Raw genomic sequence first — 26,619 nt, forward strand, 5'->3', positions numbered from 1 at the left:
AATGTTTGATGCACTTTTCGAATAGTTACAGCTAGTTGAACATTTTTTGGAAAGTGAAAATTTTGCCTGTCCCGATCATTTTGTCTATCCCCTGTATATCATCTTCCCCTAAACCGCAAATATAACCATTAGACTGGGTCAACAAAGTCGATTTTTCGGAACAAAGCTTTTTCGATTCCTTTTAGCGTCCAAAGCAACTGTGCAAAATTTGGGAACGATTGGTTGCATCCCCGTATTCCGCATCGCGATTGAAATTTGTATGGAAACTTGTATGGGAAAACGTGCTTTTTTGCATTTTTCTCATAACTTGAAGATTTTCGTCTAAAGCGATCTAACTAATGACGTTAAAGCATAGCCTAGGATATGCCGAAAAACTTTACCGAAGACCGGAAAGTGATCCGACACTTGTGAAAAAAGTTATAACGTACAGATTGTCCGGTGGTGCTTAACATTTAACATGTAAAGGAATAACATCAATAATAAAATCTCAATTTTTGGCCTAAGTTACCAGGCGAATAACTTTTTTCCCAAGCGTCGGATCACTTTGCGGTCTTCGGCAAAGTTTTTCGGCATATCCTAGGCTATACTTTAACGGCATTAGTTACATGGTACTAGACAAAAAAATTCAACTTATGAGTAAAATGCAAAAAAGTACGTTTTCCCATACTAACTTCCATACAAATTTCAATCGCAATGCGGAATACGGGGATGCAACCAATCGCTCCCAAATTTTGCACAGTTGTTTTGGACGCTAATATAGATTGAAAAAGCTTTGTTCCGGGTTGATACGATCAAATTTAAAGTTTCTCCATACAATGTTGACCCACTCTAATAACCATCTCTGTTGTACATATGTACGAAGAGCGAAAGCGATTTATTTATTGTGTGAAACTGTTTGCATATTGTACAGGCATCGCTTCCCCAAGTTATTTGAAATTCATAATTTACCACACGGATTGCTATTACCGAACATTTGCACTTTGAGTGAGTTATGAGAAACTTTTAGAGGAACTCTCGGAGTAGTTTCGAAGAAAAATAGGTGCATAAATGTCTGGAAAAATCCATAAAAGAACAAGTCACTTGAAAGAGGTGCGCACTAATTGTAGACGAAAATGGTGGAGGAGTTCTTGAAGTAATTCCTGGATAAATTTTAGTCGGTGCAAGGATCCCTTTTGGCTTTTTCAGAGAAGTTGAGGTAAATGCATATTCTAAATCTGCATACCAAACTGTGCCGGAATCCAAATTTTCATGAATTTCGGTGCCCAGGAACCTATTTAAAAATCAGTTTGAAGTTTGTATGGGAGCAATTTGTCGAATCACCCCTCGTCTCATTTTGTACTGGGTGGAGCTCTCAAGTAGATGCCCAGCTGTCAAAAGTTGATTTAAAAAAAAAATCTCTTTGTGATTGATTTTAGGTATGAAAATAAACTTCAAAAAATCTGAAAAAAAAACATAGTGGCTTAGAAAAAGGTGCTTTTTTGTATAAAAACAAAAAATCAATACATTATTCTAAATTTAAAAACCAAATTTTTTGTAGGGATGCTTGTAAAATCTCCTAGAGATACATCTGTAGGAATACTTAGAAGTATTGCTCTTCTTCTGAAGGCATAAATTCCCAAAAACCCTGAAGTACGAGCTGTAGAAAATTTTGAAGGAAATCTTGCAGAGTAAAAAAACTGGAAGAATTCATAAACGACACATTGAAGAAATTACTGAATAAATTTAATTAAAAAATGCCAATGAATAGATTCTGGAGTAACTTTTGCAGGAATTGCAGAGAGAATCTTTGGAGAGTTCCTGGAGAAATTTCAGAAAGAATTTTAGAATTCTTGAGGATTAAAAAAAAAACATCTCTAAAAAAATCTCCGAATCTCTGTAAAAAAAATCCTTGAAATGCATTTTTTTTTTTCAAAAAATCTTTAGGGGAACTTCTGAAGAAATTCCTGTTTTGAAAAATTTCCTGTAGAAATTCGTGCACTCATTTCAAAATAAATCGGTTACAAAATGTCTTGAGAAACTCCTGTAGTATGCCCTACACAGATAAAAATAATGAGAATTACACGGAATGTAAACTTCATTTTACTCATGTAAATTTCCACCTATGATGGTTTACATGATATATCATGTAAATTTCCATTAAATGTCATGTAACAACTCTGAGTCATGCTGAATTACATGACATATAATGGAAGTTTACATGATATTTCATGAGATTTACATGACATGTCATGTAAACTTCTGTGAAATCCCACGCTCCAATTATGTGCATTATATGTCACAGAAATTGACACTATTTCTTCGATCTGTGTAGGAATATTCCTGGAGGAATACCTAAAAGAATCACAGGAGGAATCCCTGAAAAAATTTTGGGGTTGAGAGCAACTGACGAAAAATTGCAAGTGCCGGGGCTGGGTTCGACCCATGTTGTTATTTAAGCTTCTCGGATTCGCCGGTTTTGGCATTTAAGCGCTAGCGTCGCTTAGTGTACTAGTGCATTTCAACGATTGACAACGCCATCAAAACAAGTTATTATGTTGGGCGCTATCCGTTGGTAGCGTTGAAGTACACTTCAATTCTTCACACACGTTTTCATCGACATCTGGTTCCGAAGTAACTACACACCAAATTTTTTTCGCCGAAAATCAGCAAAGTTTTGCTGAATTTTGCCGAGCTGTAATTTCAGCAAACCGTTCAGTAAAAAAAACTACTGAAAATTTCAGTAATTTCAGCTGTCATCGCGGTTGTCAACGGTTTACTGGATGATCAGCACAATATGCTGAAACATCAGTAAATTCGACCGCCGCGGGGTTCGGCACCGATTTGCTGAAGATTTCAGCACAAAAAGCAAAACAAAAAGGAATGTCATAATTTTTTTCATAAAATCGATCGACTAAGGGGTATATTTGTCAATTTCATTAATTTTATTCAAATAAAATCAATTTTTAACCAGTAGTGCACGTTGAAAACGCAATATATATGAATAAATTGGACGAGTCGCACACACCGGGCGGAATTTCCTCGTAAGATTATGTCCTTCATTCAAAGTCACACAGCCAGGTAGCAGAAATAAATAAAACATCCAGGACGAGCGGAACCGCTAGACGCGTGGATCTTTTCTCCCGGACGCCTTTGAATAAGCGGTGTTTTCTTTGGAGTTCCACCTGTTGTTCATAAAAGACATTGTTGACGTTGAAGTTCTAAGTAATTGTTAGGAATTTAAATACCTGCCTTACACTGCCAAACAGCAAAAATAATAGGAAACTGTTGCTCCGTTACACACTTCATTTCAGTGAAACATTTTTAAATAAACTATCTTTTATCCATGTTTTATAATCAGAATGTGAAAAGCGGCGTTCACAACCTCAACAGTGTTTTCTACTTTGACAGGTGGCCGATGCAGCTGCCGGCAGACGAATTTGCTGAAAGTTCAGAAAACCGAACCAGTTTACTGAATTTCAGCAAGTAAATCCAAACTACTGATTTTTTCAGTAAAGTGTATGTTTGCTGATTGTTATTCAGCAAATCATTTTGCTGAAACTTCAAACCGAATTTTGGTGTGTATGGATTCAAAATGGGTCATTGTAATTAAAAATTTGGTAAAAGTTTATTTTCGATACCAGAACAGTGTAGGTTATAGACCTAAGTGCACCAAGCGGACAGATAGAAGAAATGTCTGGATTTCCTGGAAATCGTTTTACGGATGTTTCGGGGTCCGGCTCTGGGGTAAATTTTTGCATTTTTTTTGTGTTTTATGCAAAATACTTCTTGCCTTTTTGGAACAAATATGCGGTTTTCACGGGAACCGGTTTCGGTGATTCCGGAAGGTTCTGGGGTCCATTTTTCAAAAATCAACAAAAACCATCGTGACATATAAATCTGAATGATTTTGCTTGTAGGGATGGCATGCTCCTCAGTGTGTGTGTGTGCAAGTGTCGTGGATTTAATATGAAAATGAACTGCACTGTGCACATTTTCTGGGCGGAATGCCATTCCTGTTTGCAAGTTCTGGTATTTAATTGTTGATGATTTGCCCATGATTATTTTGGAATCGGTATACCGATTTTCCAGAATTCAGTTCCAATTCCAAGGCTATATTTTGAAAATGGTTGAAAGTTGTCATGCAGCTTGAATTAGATTTTTTAAACGTCATTCTGATCTGTTTTTGCGGTATCTGCAGTACTTCTTCCTGCTATTCATCCAGCGGCTCCTCCATGGCTTACTCCAGGACAGTGAAGAGAATTGTCAGACAAAAGAGGCCCAAAACAAGCAACAAAGAAGGCGCGACGATTACTCTTTATCCCTACTGGTAACAGATAATGACATGATCTCGAACTTTTTTGTTGCAGTTAAAAAGGAAGCTGAATTTGTTGCGTACGTTTCAACTCGTGAATAATCAATTATTACTAACCCAAAGTCGAAACTGTTTGATGATAGATCTTCAACAGAGTTGCAGTGTTTACCGACTCGAAGTTACTGTTCGAAAATCACAATGCAAGGCTTAAAAATTTCTAAATTCGTGGTGTACGATGTTTATCCTATTATTTTCAAGTTGGGACAAACTTATGTCGCATTGGGTGGATTGTCGCAACAAATACAGGTTGCGACATTGTCATTATTGTTGCGCGATGGTTGAATTTTGATTCACTGCTCCAGGAATAGTCTACCGATTGTTCCAGGGATATCCTGGAGGATTCATCGGAGGCGATTTTGTAAGAACCCTTGAAAGAATTCCTAGGGTGATTCTTAGAGGAATCCCTACAATAATTCAAGGAAGAATCAAATTATAAATTTCTAGAGAAAACCCCATCAGGGAACTATTGGAGGAATCCCTATCAGGTTATTTAAAACAATACCTGGAGGAGAATAGGTAGTGATATTTTGGACGAAAGAACTAGAATATTGAAAACACAGTGTGGCAAATTGAGAGATAAATTTGTGAAAAAATACCACTTCTTTTGGTGGGATTCGTATCGCTAGTCCGGCGCTTAAATCAACTAAGCCACAGAACAAGTTACGATTCTGCGGAATAGAAACTCAAACTGAATTCGAAGCACCACCCTAACCTGTTCCGTCTTTCTTTTATTATGGAATCAATAATTCCTGAAGGAATCCCACACACCACGAAAAAAGCATGTAATTTTGTATCATTTAACACCGACATATGACAGCGAGCAAAGTAACATAAAATTGCGATTGACTTTATTTTTACAAGAGACCAGAAATGAAGCGCAATTGTAAAACTACTTCTCTGATGATGATTGTCTTGTAATATTACAGCAACTGAATCCGCTAGCCCGCTTGTCAACATAACCTCACATCCACTTTTTCCCAGACTTCGACTCCCCCGGGAAGTTTTTCAGACTCATGAAAAATGAAATGATCAGGAATACTGTTTGAAAACACTTTATTTACTCTGTTTGATTCTGCTGATACAATTGGATTGCTTTTTTAAATATCGATTTTACACCTCGGCCAACTTCAAGATCCGGAATGTTGACTCGTTTTACCTTGCTGACACCACTTTTTGCATTGCCGTCATCGCGTCGCAACTGCATTTGGCGCACTCTTACTCTTTTCCTCGATTGCTTACTTCACGGTGCACAATTCTCACTACGTACACAACTAGGTATGTAATTCACAAAATTTCAATCACCACTTTGTTATGAATGATGGCGTTTGACATTTCATCATCGCGAATCTTGCGTAGCACTGTTGTGTTATTGATCATGTAAATTTACGGCGCATCCAACTCAGAAATAAGCTTTGCGATTGAATATAGCGGGCAATTGCTTAAAAGTATGTCCAGCATGTTTCAATGGTATTCAACAAGGCCGGTTGAAACTTTTTAATCAACAAAAACACAAAAATGAGTCTTATTCATGTTTATGTCATGATTGATTATGTCGGTTGTTTCAATTGTGTCACCATTAAAATTCAGAATTTCTTAGTGTGCAGGAAAAATCTCTGGATGCATCCCTAAAAGAATTTTGGGAAACATCATAGTAGAAATTTCTGATGAAATCCTGGGGGGAATTGCTTGAGGAATTTCTTGAGAAACTACCTCAGGAATGCCTGGAGGACTCTTAGGATTCCTTGCAGAATATCTAGAAAAAATCCTAGGAGAATTGTAGAGATATTCTGGAGGAATCTATGGAGAAGTCCCTGAAGGGATCGCAGGAGAAATTTCTGAAGGATCCGACAAAGATTGCCGGAATAATTACAGCAAGTATGGCAGGAGAAATCTCTAGAGGAATCTCTAGAAGAATTCTTGAGGGAGTCCTAGGAGAAATCGCTGAAAAACTACGGGAAGGCCGTGTCTGCAGTAATCATAAATGCCTGGAGTTCCTAAAATATATTCCTTGAAGAAATATCTAAAGGAATTCAGTGAGGGTAAACAGCGAAAAGGAAAGGATGAAAATTGGTGTCGTGGGACGATCTCGAACACTGAAGAACTCAAGTGAGCCGTTCTAATTGGTAATACACAGATGGTTAGAAATTTCTTGGCCAATTTCGATTCGTGCGAAATTCAAGCATAGAATTGCTTGAAAAAAATTGCAAAATCGTTGCATTTTTCTTGACCTAAGTACGGAACTGAGAAAAAAAACGTCAAATCAAACGGAGCATGCTGTCCAAAGTTTCTTGACCATTTCGGTCAAGAAAAAAGAATGTACTTTTACGATTCCGTTTGAGGTGCATACCTGGCATAACCATAAACCTGTGTATTTTTGCATATTGGTAATGAAGGAATTCGTTTTTCTAGAAGATACATTTCACTCCACTTTCTTTTTCCCGTTGCTGTACTACGTTAACTAACGATTATAAATTCATCTAGGCTACAGGTATCGAATTACGTTTTGGGAATCATTACTCACCGTAAAGAGACAACTGGCCACGCAAACGGCCGCCCAGGAGCCGACCCAGTACTTGAGCACGGTCCGCTCGTTCTCCGAGAAGAACATCGAATGGCACGGTGCACCGCAATCCTTGGTAACCTGGAAGTTGACGGGAAAAAAGAATAACGTTAGAAACGGTAAAACGAGTTTCGGTCGAGATTTATTGTTTACATTTGCGTAGGGTTAATTAATATTTCAGGTTTTTGTCGCTGTGTCCTGTAAAAGGTCCTATCAGTTTATAATTCGAATGCCTAGGTTTCAGAAATTAGATCGCAGCTCTGAGTAGTATGAAGTTCTACCAAATCATTAGGGGTACTCACTAAACAGATTAAATTGCTGCGTAAGCCATGATTTTCTGCTTATTTGAAATATTTCATGATTTTGTGGATGAAATAATCAAAGATTGCCTTGGTGATCGTGACGTTTAATCAGTTCAATCAGTTTACGCGGTTAAGTGAATCCCCCTATTGTTAAAAATCTGTAGGCAGCGAAACCTCATCAGTGTTTTGCGAGTTTAAAATCTCAGCAATCCACCTTGTCCACCTTGAGTCGAGGATAAAGAGGAAAGGAAACATTCCAATTAGGGGCGTGAAAGGTAGTAGCAGCACTTTGGTAAACACTTGAAGATACGGGTACAAAATGATGCAATGGTTACTTCCTCGTTGATGAATAGTAGTTTACGCAACAAGATGCAGAATGAAGATTTTTATTGCACGAGTTGTACACTTATCCAACGAGGCTTGCCGAGTTGGATAAGTACGACGAGTGCTGTAAAAATCTAGTTCTGCACTGAGATGCGTACAACGTTTTTTGCAATTTTATAAATTACCACTTGAGGATAGTTTTTAACAAAACTTTTACATCAAACTGCACACTGATGTTCATAGCCATGTTTAAGAAAGTCTGATCATAGCAGGTTATACTGTGCAATTGTCACAATTTTTCAAACCTGCGTCCAGAAAGCATCAAGAAGTTGATCAAAAATGAAAACTGATAATTTGGTGTGAGAAAGTAGGCCTTTTCCTGTCAGATTTGCGTAAGGTAAAACAGCCTATTACGATGAGAAATTGCAAAAAGTTTTTAACATGTCGCAAAAACTGTTCGTTCAATAAAAATCAGTGCGTCGAGACACGATAGATGCACCAACCAGGCCACATAATTAAGATATGTGCCCGCTCAACTGATCAGCAGCACAAATATGATAATATTCGCACAGCTCAGCTGGAAATCATGGTTCGCAGTTCGATTTAAAGCTCCAGACACCACCACCAGTTCTGCAGAACCAATGTTAACACGGTATCGAATCAAATGCGCAAATTCCGCGCTGCCACCGCCGTCTGCCGAGCCGAGATGTATTTACATGCCGTATCCTCAGGGGGTCCATCCATCACTTTTGCTTTTCAAACCACAACCTCAGCAGTATCACTAGCTGCTTGCTGACTTGCATCGGATGCTAGTAGACCAGACGTGACTAGCTTGTTACCACCACACACGGGTGCTTACTACCCGGGCTACAACTGCTGCAGAGAAGGAAATTGGACAGGTGATTTTTGACGGCGCGAATCGGATTATGGCAATCACATGTGGCTTTTCACGCGACACGCCATCAAAACACTCCCCAAGTACGTTTTTTTTGTCGCTGGGCTAAAGCAGATGTGGTGGCATGAGTTAGGGTTTGATACGACTTTGCGTAGGTGTTGGAGCCAAAGTGGATGAATGATGATCTTGTTGCTCGGCTTTACACAAAGCAAGAGAAATCGAAATCAGGTGAAACGAATCAGAACGATTACTGGTCACGCAGAGACGTGGCATGTGGGTAAACTGAAAGATTCTTGTGTAATTCGATTCATGGCAGAGTTATGGTTATACCGTAAAATGCAATTTAATGACGATACGACCAAATGAAATTCCCTTGGCGCACTGTTTTCAGAAACACTAACATCACGAATCGAGCATCACTTGTGACCTTCAATCCCTTAACTACCACGTATTTCCAACGATTACCGTTAATTAGAAGCTGCTTCTACTGACTACCCTGACTTAACCTGATCCAAACTCGTCTACTTTTCGGCGTAGCTCAGTCCGTCAACAGCCAACAGCCGGGGCCAATCAGTGCCACCGGATCGGATGGAACCATTTTTCGCCCGCCTGCCACTCTAGACTGCGACGAGGCTCTAATTCGATATAACTGTCCGATTTGCCGGTTGCAAACATCAATCAGGCTCTTGTCGTCGGTGGAGGAGATCGTACGTTAACCTGACACCGTGGCCGCGCGTTGCTGGGGCACACATTTCCACCTTCATCAGTCAATTGCAGCGCAGTCAGTTTGGACCGGCGTGCGGAGTCGAAGCCAATTCTACCGAATAAGGCTAATAACCATTAGAAACAACACATGCGACTGAATAGCGCGTGTGACTTTTTCCCCTTGCACGAGTGTCGATCTAGGACCGCTGAAAGCTGACTGGTTGGCTGCTGATGGAGTTGAAAGGATTTGCACGACGACACCGGCTTGTGTGTTGAGTTGCCAATTATGAACATAATATCGTTCAGGCCAATGCAATGCAAGGCAATATGGCAGACGGTTGATGAGACGTGATGATTCGTCGTCAATCAAGTGTGATGATCCGTCCTCGAGAAGAGTTCAAATCGGATTTGTTTCACAACTACCAAACGATTGGCTTTCAACCGTCTAGGCTAGGATCATCAATCTATATTACACTTTGGATTAGCACAATCGTGTACTGGATGACATCACAGTAATGTTGCGCTGGGAAATGTACATTACCAGCATGATTGCAGTCCGTGTTAGTTAGTTGATGGTATACACCTTTTGCAATATGGATTAGGAGTAAGAAAATTGTGACAAATGTGGACATATACTGTATCGTTTGGCGAGTATATGCTGGGTAGCGCGTACCTTCGGTGGTTGCACAGCGATAAAATAGGTCTTTTGAATGATACTGTGCCTCCTACCCAGCACCTCCTTTTCCCTAACGATCGGTTAGCCCACAACAGTTACTTCAGTTTAATGCTGATAGAGAAGCAGATGGGGATTCCAACTGCAAACCTCCAACATCATCATCCATATACCTGAAAAAAACTCTACACAAAACTAAGTTAAACGCATGTCATAAAGGCTTCACATCACAAGGATGGGGGCAGAAACATTTTGCACGACCAACGTGAAGTTATTGAACAATAAAAGCAGTACTTTGATGAACAGCAGAACGGCACAGGGTACACAGACACATGGCAAAGAAGGAGTTGCCTAAGTCAGCTTGGCAAACGATAGTTAGCAACCGACTCCCTCGCTCTGTCAAGTTATTTTTACATTTGCATCCAAATTTTGATGTTCATTTCAAACCCCTCTAAATGCTGAACCTTAAACATGAAACGCCATGACAACCTTCCAAAAACCCCCTAAAGTCTCATTGCAGTTTATTTGAGAGCATGTAAAGTGCCATAACACCATTCTGAAACCTCTTGCAATGCCCTGAAATGCCCTTGAAACGCACTGTAGTGCGTTGTAATGCCTTTTAAACCCCCCTGAGAACCCCATTAAGCTCCCCGAGTGCCTATGAAGCCCCTAAAATGCCTCCGAAACCCCCTGAAACGTCCTGATACGTATTGTACATCCTTGAAACACATTGAAATCCCTGAAATTCATGTAAAGCTAACCCGAGGGTTTGAGAAGCCCCCTTTAGACCCTCTGAAACCTCCTGAAACACCTTGATATGTAATGTAAAGCCTCTGGAACCCCCCTCAAGCCCCCGTAAAGCTCACCTAAAAACCTGCGAAGCCCTCTTAAATCCCTTTTAAACCAGCTGAAACGTATAGAAACACCTCTGAAACCTCCGTGAAGCTCAGCCTGATGAGCTCCCAAAGCCCCGTTGAAAGCTCCTGAAACGCTCTTAACCCTTCAGCACGCGCGCTGTTGTAAAAAAGTACAACACTACCAAAACACCTCGCTCGACGTATACAGCGCGAGCGCACTGCAGTTTCGGTTGCTTGATGGCGCGCGTCCTGGAAGGTTAAATGCCCTTCAAACCCTCCTTGAACCCCCGTGTAGCTCATCAGAAAGGATGCGATTCCCATTAAAACCTCCTGAAACGCCTTGATATGCCTTGAAACGCTTCTGACCAAACGCTCCCCACCTCTAAAACTCTTTTGAAAGCCAACTAAAATCTTCCAAGGATGCCCCCCTTCAAGGAGTTGTATATTAGAGTGGGTCATCGTTTATATGGAAAAATGAAAAATTCAATGGTATCCCATCAGATCAAAGATTTTTTGATCCCATTTCAGGACCCAAATAAGTGTGCAAAATTTGGGCACGATCGGTTATGTCTACGTTTTGCGCATCGCGTTTGAAGTTTGTATGGGGTTTTACATGGGAAAACATACTTTTTTGCATTTCTCTCATAACAAGCTGGAATTTTTCTAAAACCGTGTAACCGATAAAGTGAAAACATAGCCTAGGGTATCCTGAAAAACTTTGTCGAAGACCGAGAAGTTATCTGATGCTTATGAAAAAAGTTATAGCGTTGGCATTGCTTGGCGAAACAGCATGATTTTGTTGCTATTGTTATTCCTTTACATGTTAAAACATAAACACATGCATGCGGTTCGTTGATTATAACCAAGGTTGCAACCATTCATTTGCGAAAATTTACATTCATTTGCTATTATCTCAGTTCAGAAGCATGCTATCGAGAAACAATGTATGGATGAATTTAACCTTGTAGTTTTATCTGAAACTTTACCGAATAACATTGGGGTCGCACACGCATTCCAAAGTCGTGAGCGAGCAGTGAAGGTAACTTTCTACAGCGTGAATGAAATTTACATTCACCGCGTGGAGAGTTGCCTTTACAGCTCGCTCACGACTTTGGTATACGTTTGCGACCCCAATGTTATTCGGCAAACTTTCAGATAAAACTACAAGGTTAAATTCATCCATACATTGTTTCTCGATAGCATGCTTCTGAACTGAGATAATAGCAAATGAATGTAAATTTTCGCAAATGAATGGTTGCAACCTTGATTATAACTATTTTCACTAGCGTCGGATCGCTTGGCGGTCTTCAACAAAGTTTTTCAGAACATCCTAGGCTACCATTTTACAGTATCGGTTAAAAAGTTTTAGACAAAATTTTCCAACTTATGGCTGAAATGCAAAAAAGTATGCTTTCTCATAAAAATCCCATACAAATTTCAATTGCAATGCGCAAAGTGTAGACGCAACCGATCGTGCTCAAATTTTGCACAGGTACTCAGGACCCGAAACGGAACCAAAAAAGCTTTGATCCGAGAAAACGGTTCCGATGACCCACACTATTGTATATACCACCTGTCATAAGAACGGACTCACTTGAAAAAATATTAGAACACTCTGTTGAATATTGCACAACCTTGTAAAGTTAAGCATCACCTGAAAACTAATGAATTCATGCTGCTATATCTCGAATTTCTGATAATCTGCAAAGATACAGTCTTCAGCAAAACTATTCAGAAGATCGTTGACATCTTAGAGACAAACACTTTAATTCGCAATTCTGCCGCTAGATGAAGCTAGTGAGCATGTAAAAATTAACATGTTTAATGATCAGATAGAAAGTTCAAGTCTTCGACGAAGTTGTTCAGAAGGTATGTGGGTTCATTCAAATTATTACGCATTCCAATTTTTTACAATTTTAGACCCCCTTCCATCTCCTACGAAACAGTTCTCGACTCCGACCATCCATCCCCCTTAGCCTAACGTAACATTTGAACGCACTTGATTCGCTTGAATATGTATTGAATTAGGCCTGCATCACTTGATCATGAAGTGAATTGCACCTGAATCACTTGAATATGAATTGATTCAGATGACTATGACGTGAATCAGACCTGAATAACTTGAATTAAAGTGATTCTGAACTGAATCACATGGTAATGAAGTAAATTAGAACTGGATCACTTGAATATGAAGTGAATCGGACCCCTTATTACTTGAATATGGAGTGAATTGAACAGATTTTTTTACACGACTTTCACGAACTTGCGCGATGTGCTTTAGGGAATATTCTTCTTTGTTGATCGTTACTTCTTTCCGATGGGATTCAAATTTCCACCAGAGATCCCTTATCATCCTTGACAACCTGTCAACATTTGAAGACAATGCGATAAAAGACGTTTCAAAAACGTTTTTTACACGATTTTTTTTCGTGGACCAACTAATCGCGTTGCTGATAGTGTGATGGTGATTTTGATTCAACTAGGTAACCACCAAGGCACCCAGCCGTTTGTTTCCATTTGAAGGACTTCTTGGTGTGCCTCGATGTGCCGCACAGCATATAAGAGGTATGCTAGGCACAATGTTCCAAGCGATTATCCCTTGATTAGAACTGAATCACTTGAATATGGAGTAAATCGCACCTGAATGCTTACTACCCGAGTTTGTTCAACATTGGATTTAGTTATCAACATGAAAACATACTGATGATTGATAACTGGTTTTAATATCAATTAGTTATCATTCAGAGCTATTTTATCGACGAAAAAAAAAACTACTTTACCGACATTGTCAGCAATTGAAAAAAGTTTCTGATAATTCACTTATCATGTTTTCAACTATTTCACCCAGCGGATCTCGAACCCTGATTGAGTGATCGCCGGTCGCATCCGATAGCCCCTATACCAACGGGCTTAGTGAGAGTAATTGAAAGCTACGCTTTCGTACTACAGTCGCATTGAAAGTGGGAACGGAATCTATTTTTAGATTCGACGTTCATCAGACCCTCAGTTTTAGAAAAGCTTTGAAATATTCGTTTGGAAACTGATAACATATTTTATTTTCTTTTAGTATTTTTGTGTTATCGTGATAGATCAAAACTATCGTTAACTAAATTTGTTATCATCTGGTTATGATCAATTGGAAAAGATGATAAGAAAAATAACAAAATGATAACATCGATAACACAGTTTGCTGAAATCTCAACTAACGCTTGACGTTCAAAATTAAATGTCAGCGGAACATATGGGTGCTGCTACAAGGAGAAAAATCAGAGTAGTTTGAATCGTGTTTGAAAATCGTGTTTGTTGATTTACAAATCCAAAAGTGTGTATTGTTTTGACAGCCATTTTGTTGTTTTAAACCAACAAGCCGCATGCCTCTCCGTTAGAATCAAAATCTTTCGGGTCCGAAATCGACGCCGGTGCATTTAGTGGTTCTTTTGAGTTTTGATTTTGTGCCTCATTCAAGGACGAGAAACCAAGACAACTAGCGATGGAGAGATAGATGGAGGCACATGAATGGGTGAGCAATAAGCGTAGACTTTTTTGTTGTATTGGTTTTTGTCTGTTTAGTCTATTTTTTATATTTGAGGCACACTTTGATTAGTACTTCAAGTAACGGCATTCACTCCTAAACGTAGAGATGCAGCGATTCTCGGTCTCTATAACATCGTTTGTCTTACTAACATTCCTTCCCATCCTCGATGACCGTAAAGCAGTGGCCGGCGCCGTTATTGACCTAAATATTGATGGTTTCCCCCCTTATCGAACACGACGATTTGAATGCGTCGCGGATGAAACCGTCCAGAGTCGTCGCAGCCAATCAGCAGTCTGACGTTTCTCCGATCTCACTAACACAAACAGCAGCAGAGCTAGTGCTTGATTCGTTGCGATGATTCAGAAATGCCGATTGGAAGTTGGCAGCGCGTATTGTTATGAAAGCAACATACAATAGAGTTGAGAGTTCTCGAACTGTGTACATTGAGAATGCTTTGCTAGTCGCAAGCCCCATTCATTGATTCTCTGTGCAATTTCGATTGCTCCGGTCAATCACGGAGTAGCAACTACGAATGCATGCTAATTTTTGTTGTTGTTTTTATGAATCATGTCATTGTAAATCTTGATTCAATTTAACAAATTTACCGTTGGAATCAACCTAATATGTTGTTTGGAAGAAAAACAACCTGAAAATTATTTCGAATGAGCTTAATCAGTTCTGTACTTTTTAATTCCGCCCTAATTGCTTATCCTTTGACAGATACGCGTATTTAGACTACCACTTGTAATCTTCCTCAGTGTCAGTTATACATTGAAGAAGTCATCGCATTCACTCAGCTTATATACTAAAATCCTACCGCTACTAGTATATAAGTGGGGTGAATGCGATGACTTCTGCAGTAGATAACTGAAACTGAGGAAGATTACAAGTGCGGAGATTAGAAGCAAAGGGATGTAAGTGTCAAAAACCCATTTTCGAGTAAATGAGGTTTGAAGTTTTTCACCAATTTTTCATCCCATACAAAATGTATGGAGTTTCAAAGTTGACCCAATTTTCTACGATTTATTGTAATTTTTCTAATCATCGTAAAAATAATCTTAAAAAAATTTCTGATATCTTAAAACCTGAAGAATTTTGGGATATGCTCAGCTCAAAACTGACAAAATGGTCACTTACACCCCTTTGATTATGGGCCCCTCAAGTGGTAGTCAAAATACTCGTATCTGTCAAAGGATAAGCAATTAGGGCGAAATTAAAAGGTACAAAACTGATTACACTCATTCGAAGAGGGTATTCTGCTTAGAGGGTTCGAAAAGTCGGTACAAGACCCGAAAATTAGTTTCAAACAAACGAAATTTTGGCTTGATTTTTGGTATGTTTCATTGCACAATTCACTGTATACTCTAATACCCCTAAGTTAGTTTCTCGGAGAAGATTTCCATAGAAAAAATGCCTAATAAGAAATTTCCGATAGCTTGGCCGATAACTTAACATAGCTTACGGCTTGTACCTCGACAAAGTGATTCTGTTTTCTAGTTCGTCAGTATTTCACATATGTATTAAAAAAATGAATGTTAGTGCATGAGTTCACCGGAACGCGAACACCGGAACGGAATGATCTACCTGATCTCCTGGAATAAAAAAAAAAAGTTTTCCGGTTTTGTTGTATAACACGAAGAAGCATGCTATTCTGATCTCAAAACAGGTATTCTTCGATATAACGTACCCTCGATATAGCGAATTCGATATAACGTACATTTTGCTTCGATATAAAGTACAACATTGAAAATTTTATTTTTTTCCCAGGAATAACTTTCAGACAAACTACAAAATCACTCAACTCAATGTTTTGTTGCAGCATTAGCCTTTTTACCCAAAATAAGTGCAATTTGGGGAAAAAAAGAGTGTACGTTATATCGAAGCAAAATGTAGATACGTTATATCGAAGCACAAAAAACGAAATGAGTTTTTCATGAAAACTCATGTTTTTCATTATTGGTTTTGTGAATTTCACTGAAATCATTAATTGGGGTTAATTTCACGTCAAATACATCAACACTAGCATAAAAAATATCAAATTTTTCTCTGCTTCGATATAACGTACAAGGAGAATTTTTTTTTGTACGTTATATCGAAGAATACCTGTAGTAATTTTATCGAGCTTGAACAATGACAGAATAATGATTAACAGTTGTCGTTTGATATTCCAGGTCAATCTTGACGCACCGTTAATTATTCATCAAATGTAAGTTTTGACTTATGTTTCAACCTTTTGCTATTTCCTCCACTGTGCTCTATGGTTCAAGTTTATTAATGATGGCATGGGCTGTACCGTCTGGATCTGCAATTTAATGGTTATTTCGTGAACCGACTAATGGTTACAAGCATCACGCTGCCGCCGACACCCTATCTCGAGGTAATTATCGTTTAACTTGAATTAAACTAAACGGCATGGCATCCAACAACTGTCGATTTGTGAAAGGGTAAATAAACTTCGAGCGAGGAGATTGAGATTGTAATGCTACGAAATTAGCTACCGTGATTAATACAAGTTGCCAGTCGCTAGGAGTTTTGTAGATTTTCCCAATCGTTTGCACTAAAGTGAGAGTGATTTGCTCGAAAATAAACGTTTCCCACGGGCTCAGATCTGGGTGAAAGATGGCCCTCCGCTATTGAATAATTCAAGTGGCTATCCTCCTCAACGAAAACAGTCCAAACACGATCGTTATCTCCATTGGTCAGCTAATGTTCCCTTGTCTAGCTTTGCTGCCGGGATCGATTCACCTATTCAGTCGGCACTTCTCATAGCAAATGCGAATCATAACCGCAGCAAAGCACCACTCAAACCGCCATCGTTCAGAGACCCCCAACAACCAACAAAAACAGGAACAAAGCGCAAACCATGAGCGGTACTTGAAACGAGCCCAGTTTGTGGTTGGGCCACTCCACTTTCGGTCGGATCATAGACCAGAGCAAAAATTCAGCTCACGTCAAAAAAATAGCGCCATTTCCGCCAAAATTACGCGCCAACCGAAGGGTGTGTTACCGGCCGGAGTGATTTGCAGGTAATTACCGTTAGAGGAAAACATTCGGAACCGCACCATAATCGTCGTCATCATCATCACCATCATCGACGTCGTCGTCGTTGGCATAATCGCGGCGGTGGCGATCATAACTTGGTGGTTCCGCTCGGGAGATGAACCGTACGGAAATGTTCCACATCATTGGGGTCCATCTGAGGCCTGGCGTTTGGCACATACTCATCACACACATATCTCAACCGAACTCAACTTTCACCCGAGGTGTCAAACCGTCATTTCCGATCTCTCTTCCCTCGACCGACCGGCGTTTAAATGGCGATGATGATGCTCTTTTGTTTTGTCATCAAGTGAGGTGCTTTGGTTTTTTTTTTTCTTTGCGTGGGAACCTCAATAGTACAGACAGTTGAAGTGTCATTGAGAGAGGAAAATTGCACGTTTCATACGAGGTAGTCTTTCAATGCTACAATTCATTGTTTGTAGTAGTGTTTGCAATAATTAGAGTTTCCCTTGGAGTTTCCTTTCCAAGCATGATTCTCTCCCTTCAAAATCAGAGAGCATATAGGGTGGGTGTACCAATTATGGCACTACCTAAGGAAAGCTATTTATATAAAAATAACGAGAAGACCAACGAATATCATCAATAAGTTAAAAGACAGCTTAGTTTCCATTCTTTACAGGAAAAATATAGAAACGGAGCCAAAACTACTTTTAGTATTGATTACGGCGTGTGCCAATGATAGGAACCCTGTACCAGTTATGGTTACATTTTTTAACTTCGGTTCCTTTTCGCACTATTTGCATGCATTCCTTATGGGGTTAGCCATAACTGGTACACTATGGTGAAAAAGGGTGCAAGGAAGCCGAAATTTTAAGGAAAATGATTTATTTCTACCATGATTTGAGGAAAATGTGGAGTTTAAATGAGTGCGACTATCTTTTGTGAACGTGATCTGTTGTTCACAATTTTTTTCTTGTTGATTTACATCGTTAAAGGGTGAAAATTAACTATGGCGAATAATTGGTACTATAGCCATAATTGGTACACTTACCCTATAGCCGAGACGGTAAGTCTAATGGGACATTGCTATTTCTGTTCAAAGGGTCGTGGGTGCAACCCTACAAGGATTTATTCAGGCCAGTAATTCCTTCGGAGAGATTTTTCTTCCAAGGACTCATTTGAGAAATCATAGATTCCTTGAGAGTTTCTCCTAAAGGATATCACAAAAGTTAATTTAAGAAATCTTTCATTCTTTGGATTCCTTCCGACATTACTCCATGAAGTCTTACGAATTTTAGAAAATCCTCCAGGAATTCTATTAGCGCAGTCGTCAATGCGTTTTTTTTAAGTCCTTTTAGAACATCTTCCAAGGATAATAGCGTTTCCTTGAGAGGATCTTTCAGAAATATATTAAAGAATTTCTTTAGAGACATTTCCAAGGATTTCCTCATAAATTCGTCCATAGTTTAATTCAAATATTCGTTCGAAAAGTCTTTCGGGAAATTATCCAGGGATTCCTTAGATATTCTCTCATTTCTCCAAATATTTTGCGGTAAATTTCCATGGGCTTCTTCTGAGACTCCGCCATCGCCAGGGATTACTTTAGCAATTATTCAAGGGATTCATTAAGAAAATTCTTCAGGAATTTTTCTAGGGATTGCTTTCTTTTATGAAGTCTTCCAATGTTTTCTTCAGAAAATCTTTCTTCAATTCGTACAGGTATTAATTTGAAGATGTCGTTCACCTATAATTTGCTCAGGAATTGCTCTCTGGATTCCATTGAAAATTCTAGCAGGAATATGCCTAGGAATTTCTTGCGATTTTTCCAGAAAATCCTGCAGGAATGTTTCCAGCATTTTATTACTTTCAGTGATTCGGGCAGGAGTTCATCTAGAGATTCATACAGATATTCCTTCGGGATTTCCTCTAGATATTTTTTAATATTTTTCCTGGAAATTTCTCTGGCATTTTCTCTAAGCAGTACGTGGCGGTAGCAGTTCCCTCAACTGGCTAAGAATATCACTACGGATTGCATGATCCGGTGGTAAAAGTCCACCAAACAAGCGACCCCCAATTCAAGCGTACCGTGCCTAGGAATGAATGGTTAGGGGGGTCTAATAAAATCGTAACCGTGAACGGAGCCTGTGGAGTACCAGGGCACCCTCCACAGTATGTTGCCCTTACTGTGTTAAACGGAGCAATGACGCAGTGGACCTTATTTGTCTCCGGGATAATCGGCCACTTTTCTTATGTCTCAATTCCGAGGCTTAATAAAAGTGGGTAAATGAAATTTTTATGACAGGAATTAAGTTCGTACAGGTAAACCTTCATCACGCAAAAGGTGCTTCTGCTGTGTTGAGTTAAAGGTTTCAAAAAGAAGGACTGGAAGTGGCGCTTATTCAAGAGCCATGGTCCAATAACCGAAAAATTCTTGAAGTTCTGACACAAAATAGTAAACTATTTTATGATGAGCTACAAGATTCTCCCAGAACCGCTGTCTTAGTACGCAAAACGTTAAAATGCTATCCTATTACAGAGTTTATCAGAAAGGACATTGTTGCGATCATGGTAGAGGTACCAACCACTAGGGGTACCTCCTCCTGAGATTGCATCATTTGTTCAATTCTGTAAAGAAAACAACAAATCGTTTATCATTGGCTGTGACGCCAATGCGCATCACACGGTTTGCGCACGGATCAGTCGAGGTGAGTCACTATTAGAGAATCTGTCTTCCAACAATATAGACATTTGCAATAATGGTAATAAACCTTCTTTCCCAAAAGTAATCAGACAAGAGATCTTGGATCTAATACTGAGCAAGATCACAAACTGGCACGTGTCAGATGAGATTTCTCTATCTGATCATAAACACATAATCTTCAATTGGAGCGGTGGAGATTATTCTAGACCCTCATTTAGAAATCCCAGGAAGACAAACTGGGATCAATATGTAGAATTGTTGAATACGCATTCATTTACAATTGGAGAAACTAGTGATTCAACCCAAAAGCTAGAATCATTTTCTCGAAGGGTTAATGAAAGTATCATCAATTCCTTTAACGGAAGTCGTCCCACTATACAACAGAGTTTTCCATTGCTCATGTGTACATAAATGTGACAGCGAGCCTCCCACCGAATTGTCTCCCAGCTCTTCAAAATCGCAGTGTGCTGCGCTGCTAGGAGGCTCACGAAAATCACGAAAACATTTTGGCCATTCCGTTTAGCTCCCGGGGAGCTCGTCTCATGCGCTGCGTGAGCTGTTGGTATCTAAGGTGAAAAACAACTTCATGGTAACGAAGAACCTCAACAACTTTTTGCGTACACAACACAAGTGTCTGGTTGGTCTATGCAATACGACTAGGGACTCTCAATGCAAAGGTTAAGGTTTCAAACCTCGTTCGTTTAGGAAGTTTTTGCCGTGAAATTTTCTAATTTAATCAGCGCATGAGACGAAGCTCATGAGACACATCTTGAGAAAAATGAGGCGCACAACTTTCAGTCTCAAAATGTACTGTGTTCCCGTACATGGGACTACATCACGTGTACATCAACTCTGCTATACAATCGTCTTCTACTAGAGACGTGCCATGGTGGAACTTTAAACTGGATCGCCTTAGAAAATTTTCTCGTAAAATGTTCAATAGAGCGAAACAAACAGGAGATTAGACTCAGTACAGGAAAGCCCTGACTGAGTACAACAACGAAATACGAAAATCTAAAAGAAAGTCTTGGATGCTGACATGTGAAAACATAAACAGCACTCCTGTAGTTGCAAGACTACAGAAAACGCTTGCAAAAGATCATTCAAATGAATTGGGATACCTGAGGTGCGACGATGGAGCTTTTACCAAAACTCCTCGTGAAACTTTGGATTTAATGATGGAAACCCATTTTCCGGGTTCGGTTCTAAGTGTAGATTCCAATGATACTATATCCCTGGAAGGTGGAGGATGTCCTACCCAGACAACCAGTCATCGTATAAGATGTTGCATAAGATGATAAAGTGGAGGCCATATGCGTGCATGCCTTCATTTAGGCGCATGTAAAATGTACGTATATCGCCTCCACTTTAACATCTTATTCAACATCTTATACGATCACTGGTTGACTGGGTAGTTTAAACTCTTCGGAGTCAACTAGTACAATAAACACAGCCTCAGATTTAGCCAATGAAATCTTCACGAAGGCCAGAGTGGAAAATGCAATTAGATCTTTTCAGCCTTTTAAATCTGCAGGAGTTGATGGAATATTTCCAGCACTGATTTTAGTTTAAGATTGAATTACGTTCCATCAAAATGGAGACTTGTAAAAGTTATCTTTATACCAAAAAAGGGGAAGCGAGATAAGACGCATCCCAAAGCATACAGGCCAATTAGTCTTTCTTCAGTTTTGTTGAAGACTATGGAAAAGGTTTTGAAGGATTTTATTAATTCTTCTTACATAAAAGAGCATCCCCTATCTGACTTCCAGTTTGCTTATCAATCTGGTAAGTCAACAGTTACGGCACTTCATTCGCTAGTAACAAAGGTGGAAAAAACGTTTTCAGCAAAAGAAATAGCTCTATGCGCCTTTTTAGACATAGAAGGAGCATTTGATAATGCTTCCTATTCATCTATGAAGCGTGCCATGGAGAACAAAAACTTCGACCAATGTATCATACATTGGATTTATACTGTGCTTGCAAAAAGAGAAATCACCTCTGAGCTGGGAAGTTCTTCTATAATAGTAAGGGCAACGAAAGGTTGCCAGTTCGTGTCGAGTATCCGAAGCAATCGGTTATTCAATCAGCTTCTCTCAGTGCCAAAGTTATTTCGATTTGTTCAATCCGCAGCGGCGCTACGCCACCCGGACCTAGTGCTACGCCCTCGGGCAAAGTTCCGCGAGTAGTGTAACGTCACCGCCACCATCACGTGTTACAGCGTAGTTTGGTTACGCAGCAGTGCTCAGCTGATACCAGGGTATCAGGAATAGAAAGGTGCCGTTCTAGTCATATCCAGAACCGTGCGCCTCCATTACCCCGTATACTAGTGCGCAGAGTCATAGAGACCTTCAACGCGTTAGACGACGAACCCTGTGACGAATCTGTGATAGTGATAAAAAGAGAAACAAAGTGCAACGTAGTTACGCATAGTTTAACTAGTGATCCCCTCCCCCGCTTCCCCTCCACCGCAACCGGGGTAGATAGCAGGTGACTGCTATCAACTTCTGCGGTTAAATAGGCGATAACATAAGTTTCGTGCGTATGGGCCACCAAGTCTGATTGCAACTTCTCATGGCCTCTTTTAGCGGAGGCGACCCCGGTGGGTCATATGGTAGAAGTTTTCCCAGCTACATGGACCCAAGGAATGAATTTGGAGCTCTAACCACGCTGCTGCTTACAGGCAAGGAAGGACATAACCTGCCGATCGAACCCTTCATTATCGGGAAGAGTATCGAAGACGCCGTCGGACCAATCGAACATGCAAAAAGTGAAATGAAGGGAAGTCGTTACGTTCTGCAAACAAGAAAGGCCGCCCAAGTAGAAAAACTGCTAAAAATGACGACATTGTTTGATGGTACCGAAATAGAGATAAAGTTGCACCCAAAACTGAATACCAGTCGTTGTGTGTTATCAACGTTCGATCTGATTACGATTCAAGCCGAACTTGAACATCAAGGAGTGATCGCAGCGAGGAGGATCAAGAAAAGCAACAAGGAAAACACCCCAGCAATCATTTTGACGTTCAACAGACCCGTGTACCCAGAATCAGTAAAGGTCGGATTACTCAACGTTGAGACGCGGCCCTACTATCCAAATCCGATGTTGTGCTTTAAATGCTTCGAATATGGCCACCCACGACAACGATGCGGTAATTCCCAACTGTGCTACAATTGTTCGAAAGACCACGAAGAAAGAGATGTGTGCGAAGATGAACCCTTCTGCCGAAACTGCGAAGGCAAGCATCGTCCCAGTAGTCGACAATGTGAAATCTACCAAACAGAATCAAAAGTGATCCGTACAAAAATTGACTACAATCTTTCTTACGCCGAGGCCCGTAGCAGAGTCGAGTCTGGAAACGGGAGCTACGCACGAGCCGCAGCCCAACCCAGACTTGATCAAATTAGGTTTGATTCCCTTTCCGCCCAAGTACAAGAGCTGCGAACCCAAATTGAGCAACTTCAACAGGAATTGAAACGAAAAGAAGCCATAGAAGACAAACTGGACCGATTCATGGAAGAAAGCAGAAAGAAGGACGAAAAAATCGATAAACTTCTGGAAACCATCCGAGAAAAAGATACAAAGATCGCAAAGTTAGAAGCCCAGGTAGAAAACATGAAGAAGTTATTCGATAATTCAAACAACAAACAAAACGAGTCGGCAAATAGTGAATCAGAAGTTGAAGGAACAACTAAGAAGAAAGCGAAAAGGACAACTCATCCACAACAACAACATACAGGAATGTCACCTCCCTCCAAAAAAAACGTCAACTAACACGAGAAGCCCGTACATGACCAGACGAACGACAAGCCAATCTTCCCAGGAAGCAGTTGGTACAACAGAACCAGAGAAGGAGCATGCTATTCGATTTCGCAATTCACCCTCAGATGGATCCAAACACTAAATCGAAATCCACGTCAGTATCTTCGCCTAATACCTTCACCAACACCATACCCTATTACAACAACATCAACGCCCGGTTTGAGGAGTGGGAAAGTGTAGTACCACCCTCACTTCCAAGAGAAGCGCAGCAGGTTGGGGAAACTGTCCGGGACGTCCTACCCCAACCCGTTGATGGCGTACCCTCCTCTGCGGCCGGTGAGCAGCCCAAACGACGAAATCTTGAAACCATATGCACTGAAAATCGCTCTCCCCTCCCAAATTTAATCCTAACAGTCAACTCAAACAAATCTCCAGCCAGCTCAAATCCTATGACTAGTACATACTTATCGCCAGCCGTTGCACAAATCTCTTCTCCTACCAACACGCTTTCGTCTGTCGAGCCGATACAAGCGGCTGTCTCCAGCAAAGAAACGCCCGCTGTAGTGGAATACTCTGCACCACTATCCTCAAATCACTGCCAAATGTCGTCAAAATGCACAAACCTCAATCCGGAAGCTGCGCCTTTCCACCCTGGTCGTTCAGAAGTTGCTGCCATCCCAGATACCGGTTTGGGGTCCGAAAACCCCGGGCATATCTCCGCACCAGCCCTGACCCTAGATGTTCACATTCCTACGGCGGCAGCTGGTGCGGGGAACTTGTCCTTTTCTCAGGCAAGTACCATTACTCATACATCCAGAGAACAATTTACAACAGAACGCGCGGAGTGCAGCCAACCACAAGCATCGAACACCTGCCCAGGTATATCAACCAACCATATAGATCGCGTAGAAAACAACATTGCTGCAAACTACATCGGAGTGGGGTCCGTAAACCCCGGGCATGTCTCCGCACCAGCCCTGACCCTAGATGCTCACATTCCTATGGCGGCAGCTGGTGCGGGGAACTTGTCCTTTTCTCAGGCAAGTACATACTCCAATCCGTCAGAAGAGCATACTTCTCCCGCCCTGCCACATTCATTTGCAGAACACCAGACAGCACCATCCTTGGACAATTCAGACGCAGGTTCCTCATCCAACGTGCCGATCCATGAGTCATTCGCAATCCAGTGGAATGTGCGAAGTGTGTGGAAAAACTACAACGAGCTCCGAAAAATGGTGGACGAAGCACTTCCAATAACCATTTGTCTTCAGGAAATGATGACGAGCAGTACCGATAACCTCCTCAAAAGCAACTACGAATGGATCACATGCAGTCGTTCTGAAAGTTTGGGTAAAGGAATCGCCGGCCTCGGAATTCGCAAGGACATTCCGTTCCATGCCGTCCAACACAATACTGGTCTACACGCTTGTGTCGTCCGTATTGGAAGGCCGTGGAATACCACGGTAGTCTCAATATACGTGCCTCATAGCCTTAACAACCAGGAGCTAATCGGTAAGTTGATAGATCTTTTACATACACTTGAACCACCATACCTACTGTGCGGAGACTTCAATGCATCACATGAAGTCTGGGGAAGCAGCAAATCCAATCAACGAGGGCGACAACTGTTGGAATGGGCGGTAGAAAACAACCTTCTCCCACTAAATAACGGATCTCCAACTCACTATCACCGTACATCAGGCTCGTTCAGTGCTATAGATGTCTCCTTTGTATCAAACTCACTAGCAACTAAATTCAACTGGTATTGTGATGAAGATCTGCATGGAAGTGACCACTTCCCAATTTATATCACGACCAACAACCTCTCCCCAATATCACGGTCAAAGCAGAGGTGGATATACAAAGATGCCGATTGGACCAGATTTGAACAAATCATCTCTCAGAGGCTTCCCCCTAATGTTGAAAGCAATATCCATGACATTACTGGAGCAATCTACGAGGCAGCATTAGAAACGATCCCGAAGACCAAAGGCATCCATGGGAAAAAAAAATCAAATATGGTGGAATCATGAAGTCAGAGAAGTAATTAGGAAACGAAGAAAAGCCCTGAGAAGACTAAGAAAAATTAAGGATGATGATCCAGCCAAAGCGGAAGCAAAGCTTCGATTCAACAAGGCGAAAAATGAAGCAAGAAAAAAAGTGGAAGAAGCCAAAGCCAAATCTTGGGCTGAATTTCAAGAAATTTTTACGAGCGATTCATCAACTTCCGAACTTTGGCAGAGTTTTAACAAGTTGAGCGGGAAAAGACGCACTTCTGGACCCGGTCTTATTATCGACGGAACCCACTGCAACGATCCTGCTGCAATAGCAGACCACTTCGCAGACTTCTTTGCATCGACCTCCGCGACAGCTCAATACTCGGAAGATTTTTTACAGAAAAAACGGAAATGCGAAGAAACACCCATTGACTTGGAGTCTGCCGACAGCACCACTCTGGATGACGAATTTTCAATCCACGAACTGTTTCGTGCTTTGGAGAGCACTGAAGGAACATCAGTCGGACCCGATGAGATAGGTTATCCTATGCTCAAACATCTTCCCTTTCACTGCAAAAAGAGTCTTCTACAGGCATTCAACCATATCTGGAGCAGCGGTGAAATCCCGGACTCATGGAAGGAGAGCATCATCATTCCTATTCCCAAAAATGGGCACAGAACAAATGATGCCAGCTGTTTCAGACCAATATCGCTGACGAGTTGCATGTCAAAAACGTTCGAACGTATGGTGAACCACCGACTAGTTACTCACTTGGAAAATCATGGATGCCTTCACAATCGACAATTCGCTTTTAGGAAGGGAAAAGGGACAACACACTATTTTGCCGAGTTGGATGAAATAATATCAACTGCAGCAAGCAAAGGGGAGCATTGCGAAATCGTAACCCTTGATATCACCAAAGCCTACGATAGAGTCTGGCACCGAAACATCGTAGAAAC

General features: G+C 40.7%; 1 protein-coding gene across 2 annotated transcripts in view; it reads right to left on the minus strand.

Moving 5' to 3' along the window:
* The window catches only part of LOC109623359 (frizzled), a 212,597-nt gene that overhangs the window by 91,555 nt on the left and 94,423 nt on the right, over positions 1 to 26,619 (minus strand). For both annotated transcript variants that reach the window (XM_062842917.1, XM_062842916.1), the window contains exon 2: positions 6,873 to 6,992. In XM_062842917.1, coding sequence (XP_062698901.1) covers positions 6,873 to 6,992 — 120 coding nt within the window. The remainder of the gene's footprint in view (positions 1 to 6,872; positions 6,993 to 26,619) is intronic.

The sequence above is a fragment of the Aedes albopictus genome, chromosome 3, assembly GCF_035046485.1.
Source record: "Aedes albopictus strain Foshan chromosome 3, AalbF5, whole genome shotgun sequence".
In the NCBI taxonomy this organism is placed as follows: domain Eukaryota; kingdom Metazoa; phylum Arthropoda; class Insecta; order Diptera; family Culicidae; genus Aedes; species Aedes albopictus.